At 38.7% G+C, this 25,598-nt stretch overlaps 1 protein-coding gene and 1 non-coding gene across 9 annotated transcripts in view; one reads left to right on the forward strand and one right to left on the reverse strand.

Moving 5' to 3' along the window:
* Positions 1-25,598, forward strand: part of PHACTR4 (phosphatase and actin regulator 4) — a 108,335-nt gene that overhangs the window by 69,404 nt on the left and 13,333 nt on the right. For 2 of the 8 annotated variants that reach the window (XM_063106311.1, XM_063106316.1), the window contains 6 exons: positions 13,822-13,845; positions 14,896-15,069; positions 15,742-15,822; positions 18,383-18,544; positions 19,056-19,448; positions 24,025-24,622. In XM_063106311.1, the coding sequence (XP_062962381.1) occupies positions 13,822-13,845; positions 14,896-15,069; positions 15,742-15,822; positions 18,383-18,544; positions 19,056-19,448; positions 24,025-24,622 (1,432 nt within the window). Of the gene's footprint in view, positions 1-13,821; positions 13,850-14,895; positions 15,070-15,741; positions 15,823-18,382; positions 18,545-19,055; positions 19,449-24,024; positions 24,623-25,598 lie in introns of all 8 variants that reach the window. The other 6 variants (XM_063106313.1, XM_063106315.1, XM_063106309.1 and 3 more) reach the window with 5 other exon arrangements.
* On the reverse strand, positions 20,777-20,850 carry TRNAI-GAU (transfer RNA isoleucine (anticodon GAU)). The gene has a single exon. It is a non-coding gene; the product is annotated as a tRNA-Ile (tRNA).

Below are 25,598 nucleotides of genomic sequence, written 5' to 3' on the forward strand. Positions count from 1 at the left end.
GAGTATTTGAATGCGGAATAGGAATTTATGCTATGGTGTCCATTCAAGAAATAAGCAATTGTCTTCATCAGTTCATAGAAAAAAATTATCCTTAAATGGAATGTCCATAGGAGACACCTACAGATTTACCCAGATAAAACTTTCAAATGATACTTTGTAATTCTTGATTAACATAAAAGCTGTTTCTGTGTTCATTAGAATCCTTTACTATCTGTCATATTAAAACAACTAGCTAATTGGCACATCTGCCTAAATTAGGCACAAGACTAAAGAATTTTTTTTTTTTTTAAAGATGACTGGTAAGGGGATCTTAATCCTTGACTTGGTATTGTCAGCACCACGCTCTCCCAAGTGAGCCACGGGCCAGTCCAAGACTAAAGAATTTTAATAAGCTCTACTCAACCATTTAGTCTAGAACTTTCCTTTTCTTTGCCTTTCCATTCCCCTCTAGCTTTTCTTTTCTTTCTTGCTCATTTACTTTTCATTCACTAATTAATTTCTTTTTTCCGCACTTGTCTTTTGCACAGGAAAATATTGCTTTAAGAGATACTGTATTTTGTCATTTCTACATTCCTTTTCTATCATCATTTGATTCATTTTATTCTAAAATTTGTAATTATGAGTACTCAACCTTATGATAATGGGAGTAGTTTTGGAGGAGGTGGTTTAGAAATATTATCATTCAGAGGCAAAATCCTAAGGAGGCAGAATCCTGAGGAGAGGCAAAATCCTATGGAGATGAATAAAATTTATTGTATGTACACAGCAACAATAAAACGGGAATAAATAATTGATGGGTTAGGGTTATAAAATAAAGTACAGTCGGTGGTAGGTACCAGGTCCGGCTGTGAAGGTGACAAGCCCCTGAGATAGCCCAAGAAGTAGGCCAAGGAGATGGACAAGGAAGATAATAAAGTGAAGGCTGCATGCAGTGGCCCCCTGGCCACAGGTAGAATTAAGACTCTGGCAAAAAGTAAACTGTTCCTTGTGCCTGATGCAATGGTGACCCTTGATTCCTTTCCTGTTTAACATCTAGATTCATGCCATAACATCTTTGCCACCTATAGCTAGAATGAAGTGTATCTTGGAACCTATTGTGCATTTAAGAATAAACTTCTGTAAAGGGCTGACTGGTTAGCTGAGTTGCATACAGCATGGTGCTGACACCACCAAGGTCCAGGGTTTGATCCCTGTACCAGCCAGCTGCCAGAGAGAGAGAAAATAATAATAAAAATAATAAATAAATAAAGTACAGTCATGCACCACATAACAACGTTTCCATCAATGATGGGCCACATGTACGTTCGTGGTCCTATACGATTATAACACTGTATTTTTACTGTATCTTTTCTATGTTTACATATGCTTAGATACACAAATACTTACCATTGTGTTACAGTTGCCTACAGTACTCAGTACAGTAACATGCAGTACAGGTTTGTAGCCTAGGAGCCATAGACTGTATACCACATACTTTAGGTAATATAGTAGGCTATACCATCTAGGTTTATGTAAGTACACTCTATGATGTTTGCACAGAGACAAAATCCTAATGACACTTCTCAGAATGTACCCCCATTGTTAAGTGATACATGACTGTACTTTATGGCACTTTGGAGAAAAACACTAGTATTTGGTCATCAGACTTATTAGAGACATTTCCCATACTTATCTGGGTCTAACAATAAGTGCTTTGTTCTGAGAAAGAGGGGATAGACACACTTTCCCCACATAAACCAGGATTCAGGAGGTGGTGACAAGTGTAGAAGTCTGTTGTGGACTCCTTAAAGTATTCTCTGTTGTTATCTAATTCAGAATACCACCCCAAAACTATTTACCCCTCTCTCTGTTCCAGTAGATTTTCCAAATAGCCTGTTTTCACAACCTACATATGAGGGTACTTTAAAAAGTCATAGAGGCTGGCTGGTTATCTCAGTTTGTTAGAGCACTGTGTTATAACACCAGGGTCAAGGGTTCAGATCCCCTTACTGGCCAGCTGCCAAAAGAAAAAAAAAAAAGTCATGAAAAGATTTGTATTATCTTTCAAACCAATGTTTTCACAAACTTTTTGAAGTATGCTCATATGTTATTCCTTCTTTCTACTTGCAGGAAAACTTTGGAAAATTTAAGTGTTTTTTTCCATGAGAGAATAGCTTATATCTGGCCCCTCACTATAAAAACTCAACCTGGAATTTTTATCAAAAAAGTGTGCACATTCCAGTTGTCAAGGGTAAAGCAGCATCACTTCTTGATGCAGTCATGGTCAGAAAACTGTACTTTTCCAGAGTTGAATCTCAGACCTAACTGTTCCCACAAGTGTAGAGAGAGACCTTCTCCCTGACTGACCTTCTCCCTCACTTACCTTCTCTTGAGTGTTTTACCTAATTCTTTCTAATTCCCACGGGTCAGAGCTATGCAATATTTTCACGGAAAGTTATGGGCCTTCTCTAGACAAAGCCTGCTTTGTTCATTATAATGTGGCAGGTTTTGCTTTTTGTAATTTTGCTGCAGTTTTCTGAAACAGTTCTTTAAATCCGATAATAATCTTCTTTCAGAAGGCAAGAATGAGTAAATACAGTAGTGTAAGTACCATAAGTTAATGTTCTCCATTTACAAAGTTCTGATGCTATGAAAATGCTGTTTATAGCAAGATCTGTTTCCAGCTAGTTGGGCACAAAATATATTAAGTAAACAAAAACATTAGATTATAAAGATGTTTGGCACTTCTTGATACTGAAATAAAACTATAGACTTTTAAATTTTGGACAAATAACTGATTATATAAAAATTTTATGGGTAAAATAAGAGAACTTTTTACACTTTAAATCTAAACATTTTTTAAAACCCGATACAGTGTAAAACATAGAGGTAGAATTCACACAGACCCAATAATTTTGTGACTTATTACCAAGTCTAGTGAAGAGGGGGAGGGGGTAATGAAGGCTATGTTGAAAACTAAGTTTTCTGTGGACTCCAGTTGTGTGCATTACCTAGCCATTCAACATGGATGATTAAGAAGTGGTTATAAATCCGATTCTAAAATGAACACACAGAAGGAAAAAATAAATAGATAAAGTGAATGATCTTTGACCTAGGGCATATTGTTTAATCCTATTTTATCCTATCTCCATCAAGTTATGTAGGTATAATATATATCTACAGCAAGTAATGAATACTTTACTTGAAGATGAAAATTGCTGTGTTTTTAAAAAATATTATTATTTGTTTATTTAAAAATCAGCCCTGAGGCTGGCCAGTTAGATCAGTTCGTTAGAATGAAGCCTTATAACACCAAGATCATGGATTTGGATCCCTGTACCTACCAGCCACAAAAAAAAAAAAAAAAAGAAAAGAAAAGAAAAGAAAAAAATCACCCTTTGTATTAGTCCATTTCTGTTGCTTATAACAAAATATCTGGAACTGGGTAATTTATAAGAAAACAAAATTTATTACTTACAGTTTCAGAGCTTGGGAAATCCAAAGTTCCAGGGACACATCAGGTGGGGGTCTTCTTTTGTGGTGGCTTTACAGCAGTGCAGGAGTATCACATGGCAGAGCAGAGGGCTGGCCAGTTAGCTCAGTTGGTTAGAGCACAGCCTTCTAACCCCAAGGTCACAGGTATGGATCCCTATACTGGCCAGCTGCACACACACACAAAAAAATGGTGGAGCAGAGAGAGACTCTCATGTGCTCTCCTTTTAAAGCCCTGAGAACCACACCCCTGACCACCATTACTAATTCATTCACTATGGCATGGTCCTACAATGTAATCACTTCTTCAAGGCCCCACCTTTCAATAACCATAATAGAATTTCCCAATCTCAACAGTTACAGTGGGGCCAAGTTTCTAATACCTGGAGTTTTGGGGGATACAATTTAAACTTCAATGAGTTTGGGGGGGACGTTCAATCCACAGTACCCCTGAAATTCATATGTAACAACTATACTTGAATTTTAAAAATTGAATTAAATGTTGACCAGGAAAAATATGGTGGTTGAAGAAACTACTAGAACTCTGTATAATACATGATATAAGAAACAAATCTATGAAAGATGAGGTGCTACAACTTGAATGAGGGAGTAAGTAGTTTAAATACCAGGGCCTGGTTTCAGGGTACTACCCAAACAGGAAACTCCAAACTGTAATTTGGTTAGTTATCTTCCTCTCCAGCCTCCGCCTCCTGCAGAAAACACCAAGACTCCCAACTCTGTGACATGCTTTCTAGTGGCCTTGGCCTGTAGCTGCATGACTCAAAGAAAAAGGTGTTTTCTTTGGAACACACAGTCATAAAACTATAGCCAGCATCCTACACCCTGTTTTCTGGCAAACAAAAAAGAAATCACCTTTTTTTGGCACTCGTAGAAAACAGAATGAGGCCATCAGGCCATTTTAAATTCCACAACTAGTTTAAACAGAAACAATGGGATATCCAAATATGACTCCAAGCCTGTATTTCTTCTGTCAAATTGGAAATGGTCATAAAATAAGTAGCTGGTACTTATGACAATATGTAGCTGGTCATAAAATCAGAGATGTTGAGGACAGAGGCATCAATGTACAGATTTGCTTATGAACAGTTTCAAACTCACCTTTCTCATCCCTTTCTTTATGAATGTAGAACAAACTTGAGGTATTTTTTTTCAAAGAGTGATGAAGAGCGCAGTATTTTGTAACACCAGTGTCATGGTTCATATCCTCATACCAGCCAGCTGCCAAAACAAAAAACAAAACAAAACAAAACAAAAAAGTCATGGTTTCTAGATATCTGAGTATACTTTTTGTTGTATAGAGTACTCATCTGTCAGTTTCTCTTTCTATTTTTTCTTTTTTGTCCGCTGGCAGGTATGGGGATCCAAATCCTTGACCTTGGTGTTATCAGCACCACGCTCTAACCAACTAAGCTAACTGGCCAGCCCTCTCTTTCTATTGCAGTTTTCTAAGCGATGAAATTGAATCTTGTCAAACAAAAATTTATAGCAAGAAGCTTGAACTATTGTCGAGCTGGGGCTGGGTCTCAGCTCACAGACCCCTCAAGCCCAATGTCCAGACTGGGTCACAAACCCTTCACACGCAGGTCTAGGAACTAGGTAACCAGCCAAAAGGTCCTTGGAACCATAGGTTGGAGAGTATGGCTGTACACGGCAGCCACCCTGAGGCAGTCAATGCCAGCCCATTCGCAGCGCCGCCCATGCACACTAACTCAACCCACACAACTTATTTACAAAAAATGTACCGCACCACCCCCAACAGGACCCAAGGAGAGGGGGCCTGGTTTAAACTATTCTATTTTCCCAACAATCCACCCCTTCAGGGTCCCTCGCCGTACAATCTATGCATTCAGAATCTTCTGCGATGTTCCCTTAGCGAGGATAGACGACCCTTACATTCACATATTACACATTCCATCCCAGTCCCCAAAGTCTTTAGCTTGTTGCAGCACCAACTCAAAAGTCCAAAGTCTCATCTGACACTAAAGACAAAACTCCTTTCAGCCGTGAACCTGTAAAAATCAAAACCAAATTTATCTACTGCCAAGATACAATGGTGGGACAGACATTGGGTATACATTCCCATTCCAAAAGGGAGGAATAGGCCAGAAGAAAGGAGAAACAGGCCCCAAACAAGTCCGAAACCCAGCAGGGCAGACATTATGTCTTAAAGCTCCAAAATAATTTTCTTTAACTCCAAGTCCTGCATGCTGGGCACAATTGGGCATCTGGGTCCCCAAAGCATGAGGCAGCCTCACTCCCACAGCTCTGTCAGACGCAGACTATTGAGCTGCCCAGGTGCCTGCAGCTTTTCCAGGCTGGCACTGCACACTGCCAGCAGCCCCACGGTTCTGAGCTCCTGTGACAGTCCCACCATCCTGGCTCCACTAGACATTTCCTCAGTGGGGGTTCTCTGTGGGGGCTCTGACCCCACTTTTCTGCTCCACATTGCTCCGAAGATGACCTCCGCAGTGGCTCCACCCCTGCAGCAGGTCTCCGCCTGAGTCCCTCGGCTTTTTCATACATCTTCCAAAATCTAGGTAGAGGCTGCCACGCCTCCACTGTTCTCACATACTGCTGGCCTACAAACAACACAACGTGAATGCCACCAAGGTTTTCAGCTTTTGCTCTTCGGAGGTGCTGAGGCAGGATTGCTCCAGCCAGAGCAGCTTGGATGCAGGGAGAGGTTTGCCGAGGGCAGCAGTGCCCCAGGTCTGTCCTCTGGAGAAACTCAGTTCTCCTAGGCCTCAGGGTCTGTGATGGAAAGGGCACTCTCCCAAACTTCTGAAATGCCCTTGGGGTCTTTTCATTGTCTTGGCTATTAGCATCTAGCTGCCCCATCCCCCACTCCTGAATTACTTGAATCAGCTCGGTTTACACCAGCTATTCACTCAAAGTCACGGGAGGTTCTGCAGCATTCACCCACAGTTCAAACAGCTGCATTCACTCAGTCACTCTTTTCTCAGGTTTATATGGCACCCGTCGAGCCATCTGCTTTCTCAGGTTTATACGGCACCTGGCCAGCCATTGGGTTTAAGTGGCACACTCTGAGCCTTCTCGAGTTTAAGTGGCACCCAGCAAGCCATCTGCCTTCGGACAAATGCGACATGCGTTTGCTACATCATCTCCAGAGCACCCCTAGGTCCATCCCATAGCTGCAGCAGCAGGGGCTCTCCCTGTTTCTGCTGCTTTACTGTCTCCCAAGCCAACCAGTTCATCCTGGGTAGAAAGGACATAGGCGGTGAATTGGGTCACCTGTGGATTGCCCACTGGTTGTCCGCCCAGTCCCATAGGCTGCTTGCATTTCATTTTCTGATGCACAACAGGTCATGCCTGGAGATGCACGGTTTCCCCCAACACACCACTGGGTTGGTCGTCTTCCCTGGTGTGAGAGGCAGGAGTGGCCAGTCATTGCCCATCACCCTCCAGGATAATCATCCTTGCTTCCAACAACTCTGCTTTCTGCCGCAAATCTTGATCAGTTTGCAGCATAGTGAGCAGCAGCCAGGCTTCTGGTCAGCAGAAAAGTGGCCACCAGGCACCACATGCTCAAGGATAACCACATTTCCTCCTCCTCCCAAGGGGTTTTCTGCCATAGTGCTTGGTCTATGCTGCCTTGCAATACAGTGAGCAGCAACCAGATACCAGTCAACAGGAAGGTGGCCATAAGGCACAACATGTTCAGAAGTAGCCACATTTCCTCCTTCTTCTAAGGGCTTTTGGCCCCTGTACCTGCTCAGAATCCTACTACGACTATGCCAGTTGTTGAGCTCTTTTACCTGCCCATAATCCTGCGATGACTACACCAATTGTCGAGCTAGGGCTGGGTCTCAGCTCACAGACCCCTCAAGCCCATTGTCCAGACTGGGTCACAAACTCTTCACACACAGGTCTATGAGCTAGGTAACCAGCAAAAAGGTCCTTGGAGCCATAGGTCTGAGAGCATGGCTGCGCAGAGCGGACTCCCAGGGCAGTAAACGCCAGGCAAGTGGCAGCGCTGCCCATGCACACTAACTCCACCTACACACAACTCATTTATAAAGAATGTGCTGCACCACCCCCAACCAGACCTAAGGTGAGGGGGCCTGATTAAATTATTCTATTTTCCCAACAACTGTTGTACCAGTTTAATGGATCTCAGAATGCTACAGAGATTAATGACTTCATTAGATCTAGTCAGCCATTGCTATCAAGGATTTATGCATTCTTTAAAACCATTTTATAGCTAAAACATTTCTACCTGTTATGTTTACATCTTAAATTTGTTAATCTTTAAATTTAGTCTCTAACTCCTTTAGCACAAGAATGTGCACATGGCATACTAGGAGAATATGCTTTAAGGAACACTTAAAATCCAGATTACAGTTGTTCCTTTGTATCTGTGGAAGAGTGGTTCCAGGACTCTCTGCAAATAAAAAAATTTGTGGATGCTCAAGTCCCTGACATAAAATAGCATAGTATTTGCATATAACCTAGGCACATACTCCTTATGCTTTAAGTCATCTCTAGATTACTTATAATACCTAAATACAATGAAATGCTATGTCAGATAGTTGTTATACTGTATTTTTTTATTTGTATTATTTTTATTGTTATGTTTGTTTTTCTTGTTGGCCAGTACAGGGATTGAAACCCATACCTTAGTGATATCAGCACTGCACTCTAACCAACTGAGCTAACTGGCCATATTGGGTTTTTTTCTAATTTTTTTCCCCCGAATATTTTTGATCCTTGGTTGAATCTGTGGACGCAGAGCCTGCAGATAGGGAGGGCCAACTGTATTTCAACTGAATTTTGTTTTTGGTTTTTTTGGTGGCTGGCCAGTATGGGGATCCAAACCCTTGACCTTGCTAACTAACTTAGCTAACTGGCCAGCCTGGCCGACTGTATTTTGAATATAGAAAGTATGTTTTGGGTAATCAAAATCTACTCACTTTACATGTGTAAGTATTCCAAATACTAAAGTAATTGATATCCTTGACTGGTTTAATTTGCCTAATATATCAGACTATGATTTTCATGTGGGAAATAACTCTTTTTTATAGGGAACTAATGTTTAGGAAGAATTTTCTTTTGTGCATTTATGTACATTATATACATTCTGGATTTCATTTATTAACTGTTATGGTTTGAAAGCTCCCACTTTCTGTTGTAAAAAGTAAAGTTAATTTGACTTTTTTTCCCAATTAGAAAAGCTATACATGTTCATTGTTAAAAAAAAAAAAAAAGGAAAGAAAAAAACGTAAAAAATGTACAATGCTAGAAAGAAGAAATACAAATCTCCCATAATCCTTCCACCAAAAGATACTTCTATTAACATTTTGGTTTAGTTACTTCTGTTCTTCTTGTTTAATATATTTTATCATAGTTTAAATAATGTGACATATAATTTATATGTAAATTTATATTATATTTTTAATCTAGTATTATTTGTCTAGAAAATTAGTTTTAATGGTTGTATATTATTTTATGTAAATTTTAGTTTATTTATTTATATATCTATTGTTGTACATTTAAGTCATTCCCAGTTATTTACCATCCTAAATAACACTATCAGAAATAACATCTTTAGGCAGCTTCCATTTTCTAAAAATGAGTTTTCTTTCTTTCTTTTTTTTTTTAAAGATAACCCGTAAGGGAATGTTAACCCTTTACTTGGTGTTGTCAGCACCACGCTCTCCCAAGTGAGCTAACCAGCCATCCCTATATAGGGATCCAAACCTGTGGCCTTGGTGTTATCAATACCGCACTCTCCCAAGTGTGCCACGGGCCGGCCCTTAAAACTGAGTTTTCTAGACTTTTGTAAATACCATGAAAACTTAGGCTTTTATTAGAGAAAATGGTCTTATATAATTTATACAAAGTTGGAATTAAAAGTTTTAAAAGTATGTGAATGGTTCTGGCCACTATTCTAGTTATAAAAATACCTAGTTAGATAATAAAATAATATATGCCAAAATGGGATTTAATAACGGGAGATTAATTCTTGTTCCATAGACTCCTCAAAGTTCCATAGACTGCTGAGTAAATCTTTTAATGAGCTTCACCATCTTTCTTCTGCTTTCAGTCTGCCACCTTTGGACTCAAGTAGGGAAGGCCTGACTGCCTCCCCATTATCATTTAATTTTTTGAAGATTGCATCCTTCATATGTAGGACATTTGATGGAATCAAGTTTGTGATTTCCCTCTGGTGTCGTCATAATGGATTTTGAGGAAAAGGGGATATGATTTATCTTTTTCCCTTTTCACTAGGAATGATTAATCTGCCTTCACTTTTATAAATTTCCTGGTATCTTTCATTTGTAAAAACTTCCCTGGATTAAAGATTTACACTGTATTTCTTATAGCAGGCACCTAAGCAAAGAGTGGGTGGGACTTCGTCAATACTTTATTTTGATCAGTTATAAGTGTTGCTCTTGAATGGCTAAAAGTTGAGTTTCTAGAGCACTTCCAAAATAGTCTCCACCAGAAATGCCTAAGAGTAAGACGTATGCCACATATAATCTTATCAGCAGCATGAAGAATCTGCTTCAACTTGAAGCAAGATCTGAAGAAATATGGTACACAGCAGTCAGTGAAGAAAGACTCAAAATACAAGACATGACTAATGAATAAAAAAGAAAAATCAGTAATCTGATGCAAAAATAGTGTATAGTAATAATCTAAATCATTGCTACATCCAATTTAAGTACAGATTAATTTGTTTTAAGAGAAGTGAACAAAGATTGATAAAGTATCTATTGACATTTGAAGTAATTATAACTGGGTGACAAATTAGCTTATAAAGAGGCTTTAATAAGAGGCCTAACTTTACTTCAGTCATACGTTTCATAAAAAAAAAAAAGAAACCTAGCTTTAGAATTTGTACTCTTTACAAATTATGATATTGAGCAGCATTTGAGATAAGTACCAAACTGTTAAAGTAAGTTATATAGTAATGAAAAAAAATGTTTTAAAATAGTGATGAATACCAACCATCTAGGTTGTTGTGAGAATTAAATCAGATAATGTACCAGTGTTGTAAATTCTGTTCTAAAAACCTTTGTTAGTGAATGAAACCAGATGTTGGAAAGACATATAAGATTTTAGCTTAATCTTCATTCTGAAGGCAGCTTAGTGGAAAGGATCACAGACTTTGATGTCAGAGTGATTTGGATTTAAATCCCAGCTCTGTCACTTATGCTATAGGCAAATAGGAAGCAACCAAACTGAAACACACAAACAAAAGAAGTCCAAAGGGTTGGCAAGGGGATGGGGACAGTGAAGTGGGTGGCATTTGATTAGAACCACGGTGTTGTAACACCAAGGTCATGGGTTCGGATCCCACCAGCTGCCCCCCCCCCCAAAAGCTTGACCTAAATTCATAGTGTCTTTGATCAAACTTTGGAAAAACAAAAAGAAATCAAGAAATGACATTTAATAAAGTGCTAAAGTTAAAACAAAAAACCACTTCCAACTGAGAATACCATACCCAGTGAAAATATCCTTCAAAAATGAGATAATGAAATTGTTCTAGGTAGAAGCAGACTTGCAGGAAGAAACAAAGAGTACCTGAAAAATAAAATATGTAGGAAATATACAAGAATATTGTAAATTAAAACAATAGTATGTTTTGTAGTTTGTTATATGTATGTAGAAGTGAAATAGATGACAACAGCATCACAGAAGGTAAATATTCATAGAGTTAAAATGATGTAAGATTCTTGCATTGTTCAGGACGCAGTGAAAGAACTAACTTTACTTCTGTTGAGGATGCACAGAACAAATGAGACAAAGAAAATAGCAAAATGGTAGACTTAAACACATCTATGCCAGTAAAAGCATTAAATGTAAATGGACTAAACATTACAATTAAAAGACAAAGTCAAAGTAGATAGAAGAAATCAAGGCAAAAGTTTTTCTAGAATGATAGAAGAAATTTCATAATGATAAAAGTGCCCATTTAACAGGAAGATATAACTCTAAATTTGTATATACCTAATAACATAGCTTCAAAGTATATAAAGCAAAAATTAATAGAACCAGAATGAGAAAGAGACAAATTCATTTCCATAGTTAGAGATGTTAACATACCTCTCTCAGTAATTGATAGAACAGACACAACAAATCAAAAGGAGTGTTAATGATTTGTATAATATTATTAACCAACTAGATCTAATTGACATGTTTAGAACACTGCACCCAACAACTGCACAATATGCTTCTTTCCAAGTGCCCATGGGATATAATATAAATCTGGAAAGTAATAATTGTAAGCTTTTTTGATAATTTTTAATTTGAGTTATATCTGAGACCAGGAAACACAAAGACATAACTCACATTTCCTCTGTGAGAATACCTTGGTGAGAAGGAAACACTAGAATAATGCCATAATTTTCTAGTTTATTTTTCTTCAACAGAGAAGCAGGTTACAGCCAGTGAATGTCTGATTCTGTCTCTTTTAACATGCATGAGGTTTCTAGATAATAATCTGGGATTGTTTTAATAAACCTGGCTGACCGTAAGAATCACCTGGAGAGATTTTTAAAAAGAGATCCCTGGGTCCCACCTCCTGGAGATTCTATTTTGAAAAGGCAATTGGGCTAATTCCAAGTATTTGGACAGATTTGGGAGTAACCGAAATAATGTTCTATTTGTCATGGAGAGTAGGGAGCGGAGGGGAAGGAAAGAAGGAGAATATGAGAATAGTGGAAAGGATCACAGACTTGGATAAGAATATGAATGAATGTGTTTGGGACAGTAACTGGGACAGGGCCAGGTGTGGCTGAACGCCACTGCATGAAGCAAGAAGTATATCTACCTCTAATAGTTTTGTAAACATGAAAATTAGGCACATTTGCATAGAGAAGCAAAGAAAAAACTGCTGCTCTCTTTGCTTTTTATATTTGGTGACTGTATTCAGTGACTTTCTTTACATAAAGGAAGAAGAGAGCTGTTCTTAGCAATAAATGTGACTGCAAACATAACCATACACGTGCTGTACTTGTTTCCAGTTCATCTGCTGACAGGCATAAATACTTTTGAAAGGATATCATGGTTTTGTTGTTTTGAGTCTGTAAGAGAAAGTGACACATAACTATATTGAATCTATAGGAGAAAGTGATGCGTAACTATATTGTTCAATGTAATAAAGAATTAAAAGAGGTGAACTAAGCCCTACTTTAGAAAGTTATTATATATCCTAGAAGATAATAGAAGCAGGCTAGATTGGCTGTTTCATTTAAGAACTTTACAGACAGGAACTTCTCTGTGAATGTGTTACTAAATATGATTCTAAAGCTTTTTGGCTATTTTTCTTTGTGAAAGTATCACATAGCACTAACATCCTCTTCTCATATTGTTGGTCTGTATTTTTTAAAATTTGTACATTATTTTCCCTATTACTTTTAATAAGTAGGCATTTTTTGATGTGTCTTTTGGAACACTCAGTGGGTGGATTAGCAGGTTTAAAGTTTCAGTCCCTCCTAGCCTCTCCAAATAAGGCTATTTGGGAATGAACAGTTTATGTTCCTCAGCTCCATTTCTGAGGTTTCCTATGTCTTTGAAAGCCTTATTATTAACATGTTAAATTTTATATTATGAATGCTCTGAAATATCTTCAGTTCTCATTAATATTCTGTAATTCAGAGGATACTGTTTTAATTAAAGCACTAACTCTTAAAAGAAATATCATATGTTCACCCTAGTGCCACTATTAGGGTCCATCCCAGAGCACCATTTAGGGGAAATTGTTATGTGAGGCAACTAAACTTTAAAAAATATGGCCCAGTGTTATAATCACACTCTAGTGCATTTCATGTAAAAAATCTGAAGTAGATGAGACCCAAGATGCCCTTGAATAAATCATGCAACTAGGAAGAAAAGAGTTATTGCCCTCTGTCATCTCAATCTGTTGCACTTTAGTAACCAGGACCTTACTTTGCCTAAGTCTTTTGGCATAGCAAACTAATGCACCAGCAGTCATTGCTGCAGTTACTCTGATAGTTACGGTTGTGTAAATCTGACTTGTATCGACGGAGTTCCCTAGACTTTCATCTATCAACTGAAAAAAACAACTGAATTTGGCAATTGTTTCTCAAAAAAAAAATGCTTTTCTTATGAAAAAAAAATCTACAGTATTAAAAGAACAGAGATTTTTTTTTAATGCTCATGCTGTGCACCTTTAACCCTCCCCCAAAGTGTTATTTGCTTCAGATATGAATTGTTCACAGTAAACATGTTAACTTATTACATGCTGTAATGTGTGTTCCTTGATGTATTTCTATAAAGTAGAGGTTCCACTTTAACTCCTGGATGGTTACTCCACATGACTCTTTTCTTCTTCCCCTCTAGACTTCTCCAGAGAATCCTGGGACAGTAGGTGGAGTGCAAAGCTGTATTGTGTTGCCTTCCTGCTTTTTTTTTTTTTTTTTTTTTAATTCTTGGCCTGGCCCCCGCCTTGGCTGCTCCTTTCTTTGCCAGTAAAGCTAACTAACTAAACCCTGCATGTGTGGTCATTATGAAGGGCTCATGGCTTTTCATTTCAATCCTGCACATGTATCATGTCAGTTGTTACATGACAAATCCTTAATATCAGGATTGTCCCTAAAGCAATACTGTGATAGGCAAACTAGAATCTAACCTCTACTTTTTGAAAAATTTCCCTCCATTTTAAAGCACCCTCTTTCTAATGCCCCTGCCCCCTACCCTAAGCACCTTCCAGTGCTCCAAAACTACCTAGAGTCCTTTTTGTGAAGGGAGAGGATAATCTGATAAACATGGAAGTGAGGTGTTAACACTTAATGTGTTACCCTCCCTGTTCTATTTTTATCCTGAAAAGGGCAAGGAAGAGGGCAGTGTTTAACAGAAAATAATGACTCACTCACTAATGGTGGAATTCCCTGCTTCAGTGACCGACATTTCATGCATATTGAGAAGACATCCACATTTTGTGTGGATGTTCATTTAAAAGATTTTGAACTGGTTCTGATCATTTCAAAAAATTTTTGTCCTAAAGTGATGTCAGCTTGGTTTGGTTCCTTTTCTTTTCTTTTTTTTTTTTTTTTTTAAAGATGACCGGTAAGGGGATCTTAACCCTTGACTTGGTGTGGTCAGCACCACGCTCACCCAGTGAGCAAACCGGCCATCCGTATATGGGATCCGAACCCGGGGCCTTGGTGTTATCAGCACCGCACTCTCCCGAGTGAGCCACGGGCCGGCCCCGGTTCCTTTTCTTACGTAGTAATTTCTGTTACGGATTTTGGTGTCTAGTGTCCATGTGATGTCAAGAAGGCTGACTGCATGATTGTTTGTCGTTGCTCTGATCCTTTCCAACTACCACAGGAAGAGAGGGGAAGGGATGTTTTAGAGATTATGCTGGAATAATAAGTTAGCTGTTCTCTTCCCTCTCTCCTCTCCATACAATAGAAGAAGCAGGCCAGTCCACCACAGACCCAGGCATGGTCATGGATTTTGTGGAAACAGGAGATACAACGCCTCCCACCAAAAGGAAGAGCAAGTTCTCAGGCTTTGGCAAGATCTTCAAGCCCTGGAAATGGAGGAAAAAAAAAAGTAGCGATAAATTCAAAGAGACTTCAGAAGGTGAGATTAAGATTTAAATATGTGTTCTGAGTTAAAGATTCCCCTATTTTAGAAGTATCTAACTTTTCATTCTCTCCCCAAGTTTCTGTAACTCCCTATTTGAAGACAGAGTTTAATCTTTTAGAATTATCAACCAGGTGGTCATTCACTAAACTTTATATTCTATAGCCTCATTCCCAAGTTTGTATTTTGATAGGATTAAAGTATCTATCGAGTGGTAGATGAGTCCCTAAACAGTAGCAAATCTAAGATGCTTTTTTTTCCCCTACTCTGCCCACTTCCCATTCACACAGAATTCATCCATGGGGCTGGTGGATTAAATGCTCAGTTGGTTAGAGTGCCACCTTGTAACACCAAGGTCAAGAATTTGGTTCCCCTTGCTGGCCAGCACCAAAAAAAAAAAAAAAAAAATTAACCCATAAATACCTTATTATTGAAATTTCAATTAAGCTACCATTATGTAAGACAGTTCCTATTAGAAATGATACTTTCCCAATAATGCAGGATATGAAAGAAATTAAGTTTTTTAATTTGAAGTTAGTCTCCCTGTTCTTTTCTTTCCCAAGAATAGAAATTTGAACCACCTTATTCTTTTATCTATTGAGTTAGAATGCTGTAATGTTGACCGTCATCTGCCTTTTTTCTGAGTGCTATTTTCCAATTTAATGTTAGTTTTAGAGCGAAAAATATCTATGCGAAAACCAAGGGAAGAGCTGGTTAAACGAGGGGTTCTATTGGAAGACCCTGAGCAAGGTAAGTTTAAAAATGAATAGAATATGCCTGTCTCTATATACTTAATCTTTGACTGAGTCAAAGGTATATGCATACTTGCTTAGGTATTTGAGTTTTCTTTCTTTTGTTATCGCTGTTGTTGGGGTAGAGCAGGGGCTTTAAAAAGAAAGTTCACCCTTTCTGCCAAATGTCTGGCTGTGGTCTTTAACTCTGAAATTGAATGGTTGGTGAAGGATCCTTGGGGCAGACATTCCTTGTCTGTCTCAGCTTTATGCCAGCTGTAGATCTGTGTGTCATATTCATTTTTTAACCAAATTCGTCTCCATGCCTTTATTAGTGCCTAATCAACAGTCGTTGCTGGTTTAATAATGTCAGTACTTTCTCCAATGTGTGACTTTTATGAAGCAGTTTATCATAAATGTCAAACTATAGAACACTGGTTGCATTTCATTTCTCTTCATTTGAGTTACTTTGTGTGAGACAAAATCTGAAAGCCAAGTTTTAAAAATATATCGTATCTTTTGGAAGATGAGGAAAAGAACCAAATAGATGGAGTATTATACTTTTTGGGTTTTAAACCATGTGAATATACTGCCTATTCACGAAATTAAATTATACTGAAAATTTATTATTTCATCTATATAAAAAGTAACCAGAGGTGCTGGCCAGTTTGCTCACTTGAGAAAGCATGGTACTGATACCACCAGTGTCAAGGGTTTGGATCCCTGTACTGGCAAGCTGCCAAAATAAAAATTTTAAAAAAACTAACTGGAGAAAACAAGTTTGAAGGGACGATATGAAAATGTTATTATCATTGGTTACCTCTGGAGGTTGGGATGGGATTATGGGTGGTTTTTTTTTTTTCCTTACTGTATTTGTGAATTTTCTACACTGATTAGTTGTGAGTATTTATAACTTTTGTTTTTCATGACTCTTTTTTATAGTAGGGCACAAAATCTTGTAGGTATTTAGGTGGTGAAGTACAATTATAATGCCTCCATTGTGACAACATTTTGGCCATTGCTTTTTTTTTTTTTTTTTGGCAGTTGGCTGATATGGGGATCCTGAAGCCTTGACCTTGGTTTTACAAGACCATGCACTAACTAACTGAGCTAACTGGCTAGCCCTGCTTTAACTTTAAGAATACATTTTCACTTACTACTTATTGGCCTTAGACGCTTCACTACTTTTAGCCCAAACTCCACCTCTTATTGGGAATACATGAAGAGTGACACTGTCTAATCTCCTAGTAGAAGGTGAGGTTGTGGGTTGGGGTGAGAAACTGGTCTGTGGGAACTCAATGGACTAACTCAAAAAGACACTGAAATGATATTACGCAGTGTTTCACTATGGAAAGCAAAGAAGGACACCATCTAGAGAACAGCTAGTTCCAGTCCCCATGACACTAGGAAGTGAGATAGGTTTTAGTCTCTAACATCAGTGTTTTTAGTTCTCTCTTCCAAAAGTATCTAGGAAACCTCAACAGTAACTGGTAAGTTTTGTCTAATTGCTCCATGAAGGAAACTCACGTATGATTTTCATAGCAATGGATGGTCACTGCAGATTCTCTCAACGTCTCAAGCCTGGTGTTTGTCCCTGCAGTTTATTCTATAGGAAATCATTATGTGTATCATTTTTACCTTTGATCTATCCATCAGTTCTACACCTTGCTCTTCACTCCTACTGCCCTCGGTTGTCATCTGCTATTTCTTACCTACATTCTAACTGTAGCTCATTATTGATTTTTCTGTTTTAGTCATTGCCCATCTATAATCCATCCTCATAGCTCCTAAATGGATCAGATCATGTTTCTCTACTACTTCTAATTCTTTAGCTTCTTAATTTGTACAGGATTCAGTGCAGGCTCCTTTACATGGTTTTTAATATCCTTTATAGTCTGGCTCTTGCTTGCCTTTCCAGTCCCACTCACAACCATTTCATATGGGCATCTATTCTCTTACCAAACCAAACTAGTTGTCAGTCCCTCAAACATGTTGCATAATTTCATGCCTTCATACATGCTTTCCTTCCTTCTTCCTAGAAAGACTTGTCTTTCATCAGTGTGGTAGGCTTGTACACCTCCTTCAAGACCCAGTTCTGGGCCGAGCCCGTGGCGCACTTGGTAGAGTGCGGCGCTGGGAGCGCTGCGACTCTCGGCCACGAAAAGGACAAAAAAAAAAAAAGACCCAGTTCTGATACCACTTTTGGTGAAGCTTTTCTAGCCCCATTTCCAACCCCAGGAGAATGGTTTCTTCTTCATTCCCACCACAGAACTTCACTCATTATAGCTCTTGACATTTAGCATTATAATTGCTTATGTATAATAAATCTGTTTTATTTATCTGTCTTATTCATGTAGCAAGGTACTTGGCACCTAATAGGCAAAATCAAATGTGTATTGGAAAAAGGAATTACTTATCTTCATTACTTCTATAAGGATTCAGATAATCTAGATCTAAATAATAAGCTAAAACAGGAAGAAGGGGGCAAGGGAGTAAGAGAGGTTAGAAATAGCCAGCTCTTCTTCCTATCTGACCATGCCAGTTTCATCATTCTGCTCTTTTCCTCTTTCACCTTGCAGATGGTGAGGATCCAGGAAAGTCAAGTCATGCCATGTTAAAGAATGGCCATACCACCCCAATAGGGAGTGCCAGATCTTCTAGTCCAATCCAAGTAGAGGAAGAGCCAGTAAGAACAAGTCTTAGGAAACTTATTCCAGAAGAGGACACAAAGAAGCGACTAGGTAGGAAACTCTGGATTTCTGAATTTAAGGGTCACAGACCATTCTCATTTACCTTGGGGGTTTGCGAGAGAACTGGGAGAAATAAAATCCAGAGGGAATAACATTCTCCTTTAGAAATTCCTTAACTAGTTGCAACTTCAAGTGGAATTCCCCCCCTTTCATTCTTGCATTTACAAAATACCTAGATTTGTGATTCTCAAGGAGGGAAAAGGATGTCAAATATTAGATAACTGTGCAACTTTTTCAAGCTACACATTCCTCTTTCTCCACCCATGGAATTTTGATGTGCCCCATCCAGTAGCCTGGCTCTTGTGTGAAGAATCACTACCGTAATGAGCCTCTCTTACTGAGCCTCTCTTACTGACATTCCTAAAATACGTTGAGGTTGGGAAACATTGAGAACTGTAGTTTGTAAACTAATCTATAAATTAAATAATGAATGAAGTTGACCATAAATCCATAGATGTGTTAGCTTATTCTCTCGTTATTCTCTCTTTCCTTTTAAATACAGGATCAACCGGAAGCCAGCCTAATTCTGAAGCAGGGTCTGTTCCTGAGAATGTACCCAAACAGCCTTTACTTCCCCCCAAAAGACCCTTGTCCTCTTCTCATGAAGCAAGTGAAGGGCAAGCAAGGGATGCCACTTCTGGCAGCACGGCAAGGTTCATCTCCTCCACCTCTGCCTCCTCCACCACCACAGCACCTGCTGCCACCACTGTTGCCACAAACCTAGCAAAGACTGTTAATTCCTCTGTCACCCCTTCCCCAGCACCCAGGACTCTGCCTCCTGCTCCTGCCAGCACTAACACTACTGCTACCCCAAGCCTCACTCATATGGTCCCTGCCAAGCAGCCCCCTATCCCTCCCCCTAAACCAGCTCAGAGAAATAGCAACCCTGTCATTGGTAAGTAAGTCTTTAGGCTTCCATTGTTTTTTTGTTGTTGTTGTTGGGGTTTTTTTTATTTGGGGTTTTTTTTTTGTTTTGTTTTGTTTTTGGTTTGTTTTGTTTTTGGTTTTAGTTTTGGATGGTTATTTTATTGGATAACTGGTACAGTACTGATTTGGACTACAGGAAAGTTTTCCATATCTTGTCCCTTTAAATGACCTCAGTATAGAGAAAAGTCTTGAAAATGAGGCAGATGTCCATGAATGGAAACATCACTAAAATTAGGTTCATATTTGGGGAAGATTAATACCTATTTTCCTAAAACAGTGTTTCCAAAGCACTATATATAGTTGGGGGACTAGATATGTGAAGACCATACCAAGTTTGACCTCCATGGAGTTATTATCTGTGGTACTTAACTAAAAAAAAATTTGAATAATACTACAGCTTATAAGGGGCAAGGCAAACTTTTCAGATGAAAAGTATTTTTTAAAATCTACTTTAAACTACCAATGGCTTCCTTACACATAAGCAAGTCTAGTAGATAAAAAGATGATTTTATTGATGCCAGTGTAACTTGTGATTCAGTGTCTGGCATAGTATCTTTATGGGGAAATGCAGAAGGTATTATTGAAATTGTTCTGGTAAAACCATGTTTTACTTGGGAGAGTTAAGAATGCTACTCTTATATTGAAATAAGTGGTGGTAGAGAGAGCACGAAAGGCAATCAGTAAATTTTTATGGGTTTATTAAATTTTTTGCATTTACCTGAAGTCCTGTTTAGGCCTATTACTTTATATAAATGAATACCTTCTTAGAGAAATTTTCAAGAAAGGAAAGGGAGGAGGAAAGGCTAATGAGTGCTTCGGAGCTAATGAAAATGTAGTTTTTCAGGAAAAATGATACTAGTCTTAGTAATGCCTAAAGTTCTTATTAATGATTAAATGGATAAATAAAATGTATGCTCATTAAGTAGCTAATATCACCAAGTTGGGTGGAGTGACTAGAACCTTGAAAAACAGGCTTAGAATATATTGTGAGTATGACAGGTTGGAGTAGCTTGATAAAAACAGGGTGAAGATTATTACCATCACCACCTTGGATGGATAGTGTCATGTTGACTTATCTCTGAGGAATTCAAGGAGCTTTCACGTACTTATTTTCAAAACCACCTTGTGCCTTAGGAAACTGATTTTATCTGTTATATAGATAGGGAAATTAGAATATGAAGATGTGACTCATTCAAGCTTGTAGTTAGTGAGAGACAGAAACTGAACATAGGCTTTTCCTCTCTCAGGTTTGGACCTGTGCTCCCTTTTTGTTTGTTTGGTTTTGGTTTTGACAGCTGGCCGGTACAGGGATGGAACCCTGGACCTTGGTGTTATCAGCACCACGCTCTAACCAACTGAGCTAACCGGCCAGCCCCAGACCTCTGTTCTTTACACTGGTATTCTCAAACTGTGGTCTAGAATGGTGTTCTCTTCAGGATCACCTAGAAGGCTTATTAAAACACAAATTGCTGAGCCCTGCCCCTAGAGTTTCTGATTTCAGTAAGTCTGGGAGCGGGCCTGGGAATTTGCATTTCTGATGGGTTTCCACATGGTACTGATGCTACCAGTCCCAGGACCACACATTGAGAGCCACTGCTCCGGACCAGTGGTACTCCACATTTTTCAGGTTAAGGTAACGTGTAAAATGATAATATGTGTATGATACTCTGAGCTAAACTGCAGAGGCCACTCTTGGCCTGAGGTAAATAGGCCAGAGCTATAGACCTTGTGACTGAGGAATCAATATGTCTGTGACTAGTCATCAGCAGAAGGAGAAAAATAGGACAGTTCACAGAGTATTTATTAAAGTTAAATAAATTTGATTTAAAGGACTATTTCTTTTTCTTAAATTATTACCTTCCTAATTCTTTGGTGTTAAAATGCCGTTTCTTTCACAAAAGGATTATGATCATAAAAGAATCCCGCACCTCCTCCTTCCTCCTTCTTCCATCCCGTTTCCTTTCCCTTTCCCCTCCCCCGCAACTGCTCTGCAACATCATAGAATGTAAAAAATATATTATTAATAAAAAAAGAATAAAATTTAAAACGCAAAAAAAAAAAAAAAAAGGTAACAACCCAAATATCTGTCAAGAGTAGAGTAGATAAATTATGGTATATTCATACAACGGAATACTCATGACAATGGAAAAGAGTGAATTACTGCTACACAAAATAACACAGATAAGTGTTATATTGTTGAGTAAATGAATTCACACTCTATCATGTATATTAGTCCATTTATAGAAAGTTTGAAATAAGACAAAACTAATAATCTATGATAGAGGTCAGAATAGTGGTTACCTTTGGGGGAGTAAACTTGGGAAGAGGGCACAGGTAGTATTCTATGGTGCTAGAATATTCTATATTTTAATAAAAATTATTATTATATTACAAGAATTATTATACAGCGGTATACATATGTAAAAAGTAACCCAACTTCACACTTAAAATTTGTGTGCTTTATTGCATGTAATTTATACCTTAATATTAAAAGAGTATTGTGAAAAATAAATAAATAAAAACAATAAAAAAGAGAAAAAATATATCAAGCTTTATTTGGAAATCATAAAAAAAAATGACAACCTCAGGTTGGTCAAGAATTTTTTTTTAATTGTATTGATCCTTGAAATCCAAAAGTTTGGAAACCACTGCTTTAGAAGTAAGTACTACTGTCTTCTAACAGGCATGACATGGTGTATTAGGACTAAAGAAGGACGACCATCAATAGCTGAACAGGTGAAGGGAATTTTATAACCCATCCCCCAGGAACACTCTGGCATCTTTCTCACAGAATTATAGCCAGATGCTGTTGTTAGTGTATATTTACCAGAGTTCATTTCTTTCACACCTTGAGGTATTACGCCTTCCTTAAATTACCAGTGGCAATTTATATTTTCAGTTCAAAAGTTAAAGTACTCAAGTATAGTCTTGTCAGTGATTTTTGTTGTAATTGGAATAGCTGACTGCTATTTTTAGAGAAGCAGCAAAAATCCAATCTACCCAAAAATACCTGTCATTGATCCTAAAATTCACTTTTAGAATATTGTTTGTGTGTGCATATACAATGTTTTTCTAGAAAGTCCTTTTTAAATTTTACTTAGGATGAATGACATTAAAACGTTATAAGATTAGCCTTTTACTTTGAGTGTTCTCAATGGAATGGGATTTAGGTGGGTAAAATTTTATCTCAGGGAAGCTTATGGGACCAAGTAAGAATACTGGGTGGGACCAAAATAAGGGGTTTGGGTAGGTTAGGGGTTGGTGATCATGAGAACTGCTCTTTAATTCTTTTGCAAAGTTAGTGCCTGTGTGATATGATGATCTACTTCTTGCAGGTCATTAGGAGCCCTCTGCTGAAGGAACTCTGCTGAATCAGCACCTTTGCTGAGTCATTGTGGGCTTTGGGGACAATCTCGAGGGATATATACTGACATAATACAGGGCAAGGGGTTCTCACCTAAACATATATTGAGGGCCCACTATGTATCAGGCACTGTGCATAGCTCTGTGGATATGCTGTTGAAGAAGAGGGTTGCCTGCCATCAAGGAGCCCATAGTGTAGTGAGGAATGGACATGGGAGGGTGGGGTAAAGGGATCATAAAAGTGTGCACACTAGGGGCCGACCCCGTGGCGCACTCGGGAGAGTGCGGCGCTGGGAGTGCAGCGACGCTCCCGCCGTGGGTTCGGATCCTATATAGGAATGGCCGGTATGCTCACTGGCTGAGTACCGGTCACGAAAAAGACAAAAAAAAAAAAAAAAAAAGTGTGCACACTAGTAAAAATCAAAGAAGTAGGATCCAGAGGGTGGAGCAATAACCTAATAGTTGGAGACATGTATGTTATTGAGTCCATGCCAGTTTGTAGTATGATCTTAGGCAAGACACCTAACTTCTGTGGCCTCAGTTTTTTCTTCTGAAAGATGGTAAAGGTGATATCTTTTTTCCCCTGTCACCTCAGGTGTCATAAGAATATGACATGAAGGATAGAAAAGAATTTGAATTCCTTTAAAGGTCTTTGCATTTGCTATAAAAATTCAAGATGTCATTATGGATAGTTTCATAATACAAAACTATCTAGATATCATTATTTATCAGGATATAGGAACAATGCCCAATAGTGTTTGTTTTTTAATTGTTAACTGAATGTTTAAATTTGTTAATGGAGTACTATTACACAGAAGAACTTTTTATCAGCTTTTTTTCTGTCTATTCCTAGTAACTTTACACCAAGATCAAGTGATAAAAAGTTGTCATATCTATTGTCATATCAGTGAAGTAAAATACTCATCAGATTCTTCCTACACCTATATACATTTATAGGCTCTCTACTTGGATAAGTATAAATTTTGTTTCTGGATGAGATACGTGGGGAATGGCAAAGCCATTAAATTATATAATTTTTGAAAAAGACTTTATGTTTAAGAAATAAAAACATTATATAATTTGCTTGAAAGATTAAGCTCAGCTCTAATTCTAGACCCTGGGCTGGCCCTGAAAGCATTGTAAAACTATGTTAAATTAAGGTGTTCCTCTCTCTTTTCCAGCTGAACTGTCCCAAGCAGTAAACAGTGGTACATTGTTATCAAAACCATCCCCGCCCTTACCACCTAAGAGAGGCATTCCATCAACCTTGGTACCCACCTCGGAATCTGCTGCTACCGTCACCACAAAAACACCAAGTGATCAAAGAGAGAAGAGCACATGCTCTGTGGGCTCTGAACTACCGCTGATAATCCCTCCTTCCTCTCCATCCCCTCCACTGCCTACTCATATACCTCCAGAGCCTCCCCGGTCCCCTTCATTCCCTGCTAAGACTTTTCAAGTTGTGCCAGAAATTGAGTTTTCACCTTCCTTAGATCTACCCCAGGAGGTTCCCCAACAGGAAGATCAGAAAAAGGAAGTCCCTAAGAAGATATTGGACCAGAGCTGTGGGGAGCCCCATGTACCCTCTAGGCTGCCCCCACTCCCACTGCATGTTCGGATCCAGCAGGCCCTGACCAGCCCACTTCCCATGACTCCTCCTTTGGAGGGCTCTCACAGAGCTCATTCTTTGCTCTTCGAGAACAGTGACAACTTTTCTGAGGACAGCAGTACCCTTGGTCGGACCAGATCACTTCCTATCACTATTGAAATGCTGAAAGTGTGAGTGCCTTTAAAGCTTGCCTCTTGTTTTTCCTTCTTTATTCTAGGTAGCCCTGATTGGAAAGAATTACTTATAAAAGAAAGTGTAACCGGCCAGCTGTCCCCCTCTCCCCGCCAAAAAAAGAGAGTGAGTGTAGCACTGGCCTGTTATCTTAGTTGGGTAGAGCACGGTGCTGATAACAACAAGGTCCAGGGTTCGATCCCTGTGCCAGCCAGCTGCCCCCGCCCTCCGCGAAAAAAACCCCAGAAAATGTGAATAAATTTAAAGTACAAAGAATACTCTGCCAAAGGGATAAGTTACAAAATTTGAACATTTTTTACCCTGCTGATTTCTATAACATTTTTTTCCCATGGAAAAGATTTCCGTGATGACACAAAAGTTATATACGTGAGTATATAGTTTTATATGATACAAGTGAGGCAGTGTATAACACTGTGCTTAAGCGCATTTGCCTTGGAGTAAGACAGCCCAGGGTGCAAATCCCAGCTCTACCATTCTTATTTTGTAGTAGTCTAAGTTACTTAACCTGTCTGCTCCTTAGTTATCTGATCAATAAATGGGAATAATAACGACTCTGTAAGCTTGTGAGAATGAAATGAGACAGGGCCGAGCCCGTGGCACACTCGGGAGAGTGCGGCGCTGGGAGTGCGGCGACGCTCCCGCCGCAGGTTCGGATCCTATATAGGAATGGCCGGTGCGCTCACTAGCTGAGTGCCGGTCACGAAAAAAGACAAAAAAAAAAAAAAAAAAGAATGAAATGAGACAAATTCTTGAAAGCACCAGTGCCTGATAAGTGGTAGAGCTGGGATTTTAACCCAGAGCCCTTTAGGTTAATATATGCTAATAGTTTCTCAGCAAGATTGTTAAAGTTAAGAGAGGGAATTACAAGTTATTTCATTTGTGGACTTTTCTGTAGTTATTATTTCAGTCCTTTGTCTTACAAATCAGCTACTGTCTTTGTTTCTGAAAAGAAAA

Source organism: Cynocephalus volans, chromosome 8, assembly GCF_027409185.1.
Source record: "Cynocephalus volans isolate mCynVol1 chromosome 8, mCynVol1.pri, whole genome shotgun sequence".
Classification (NCBI taxonomy): domain Eukaryota; kingdom Metazoa; phylum Chordata; class Mammalia; order Dermoptera; family Cynocephalidae; genus Cynocephalus; species Cynocephalus volans.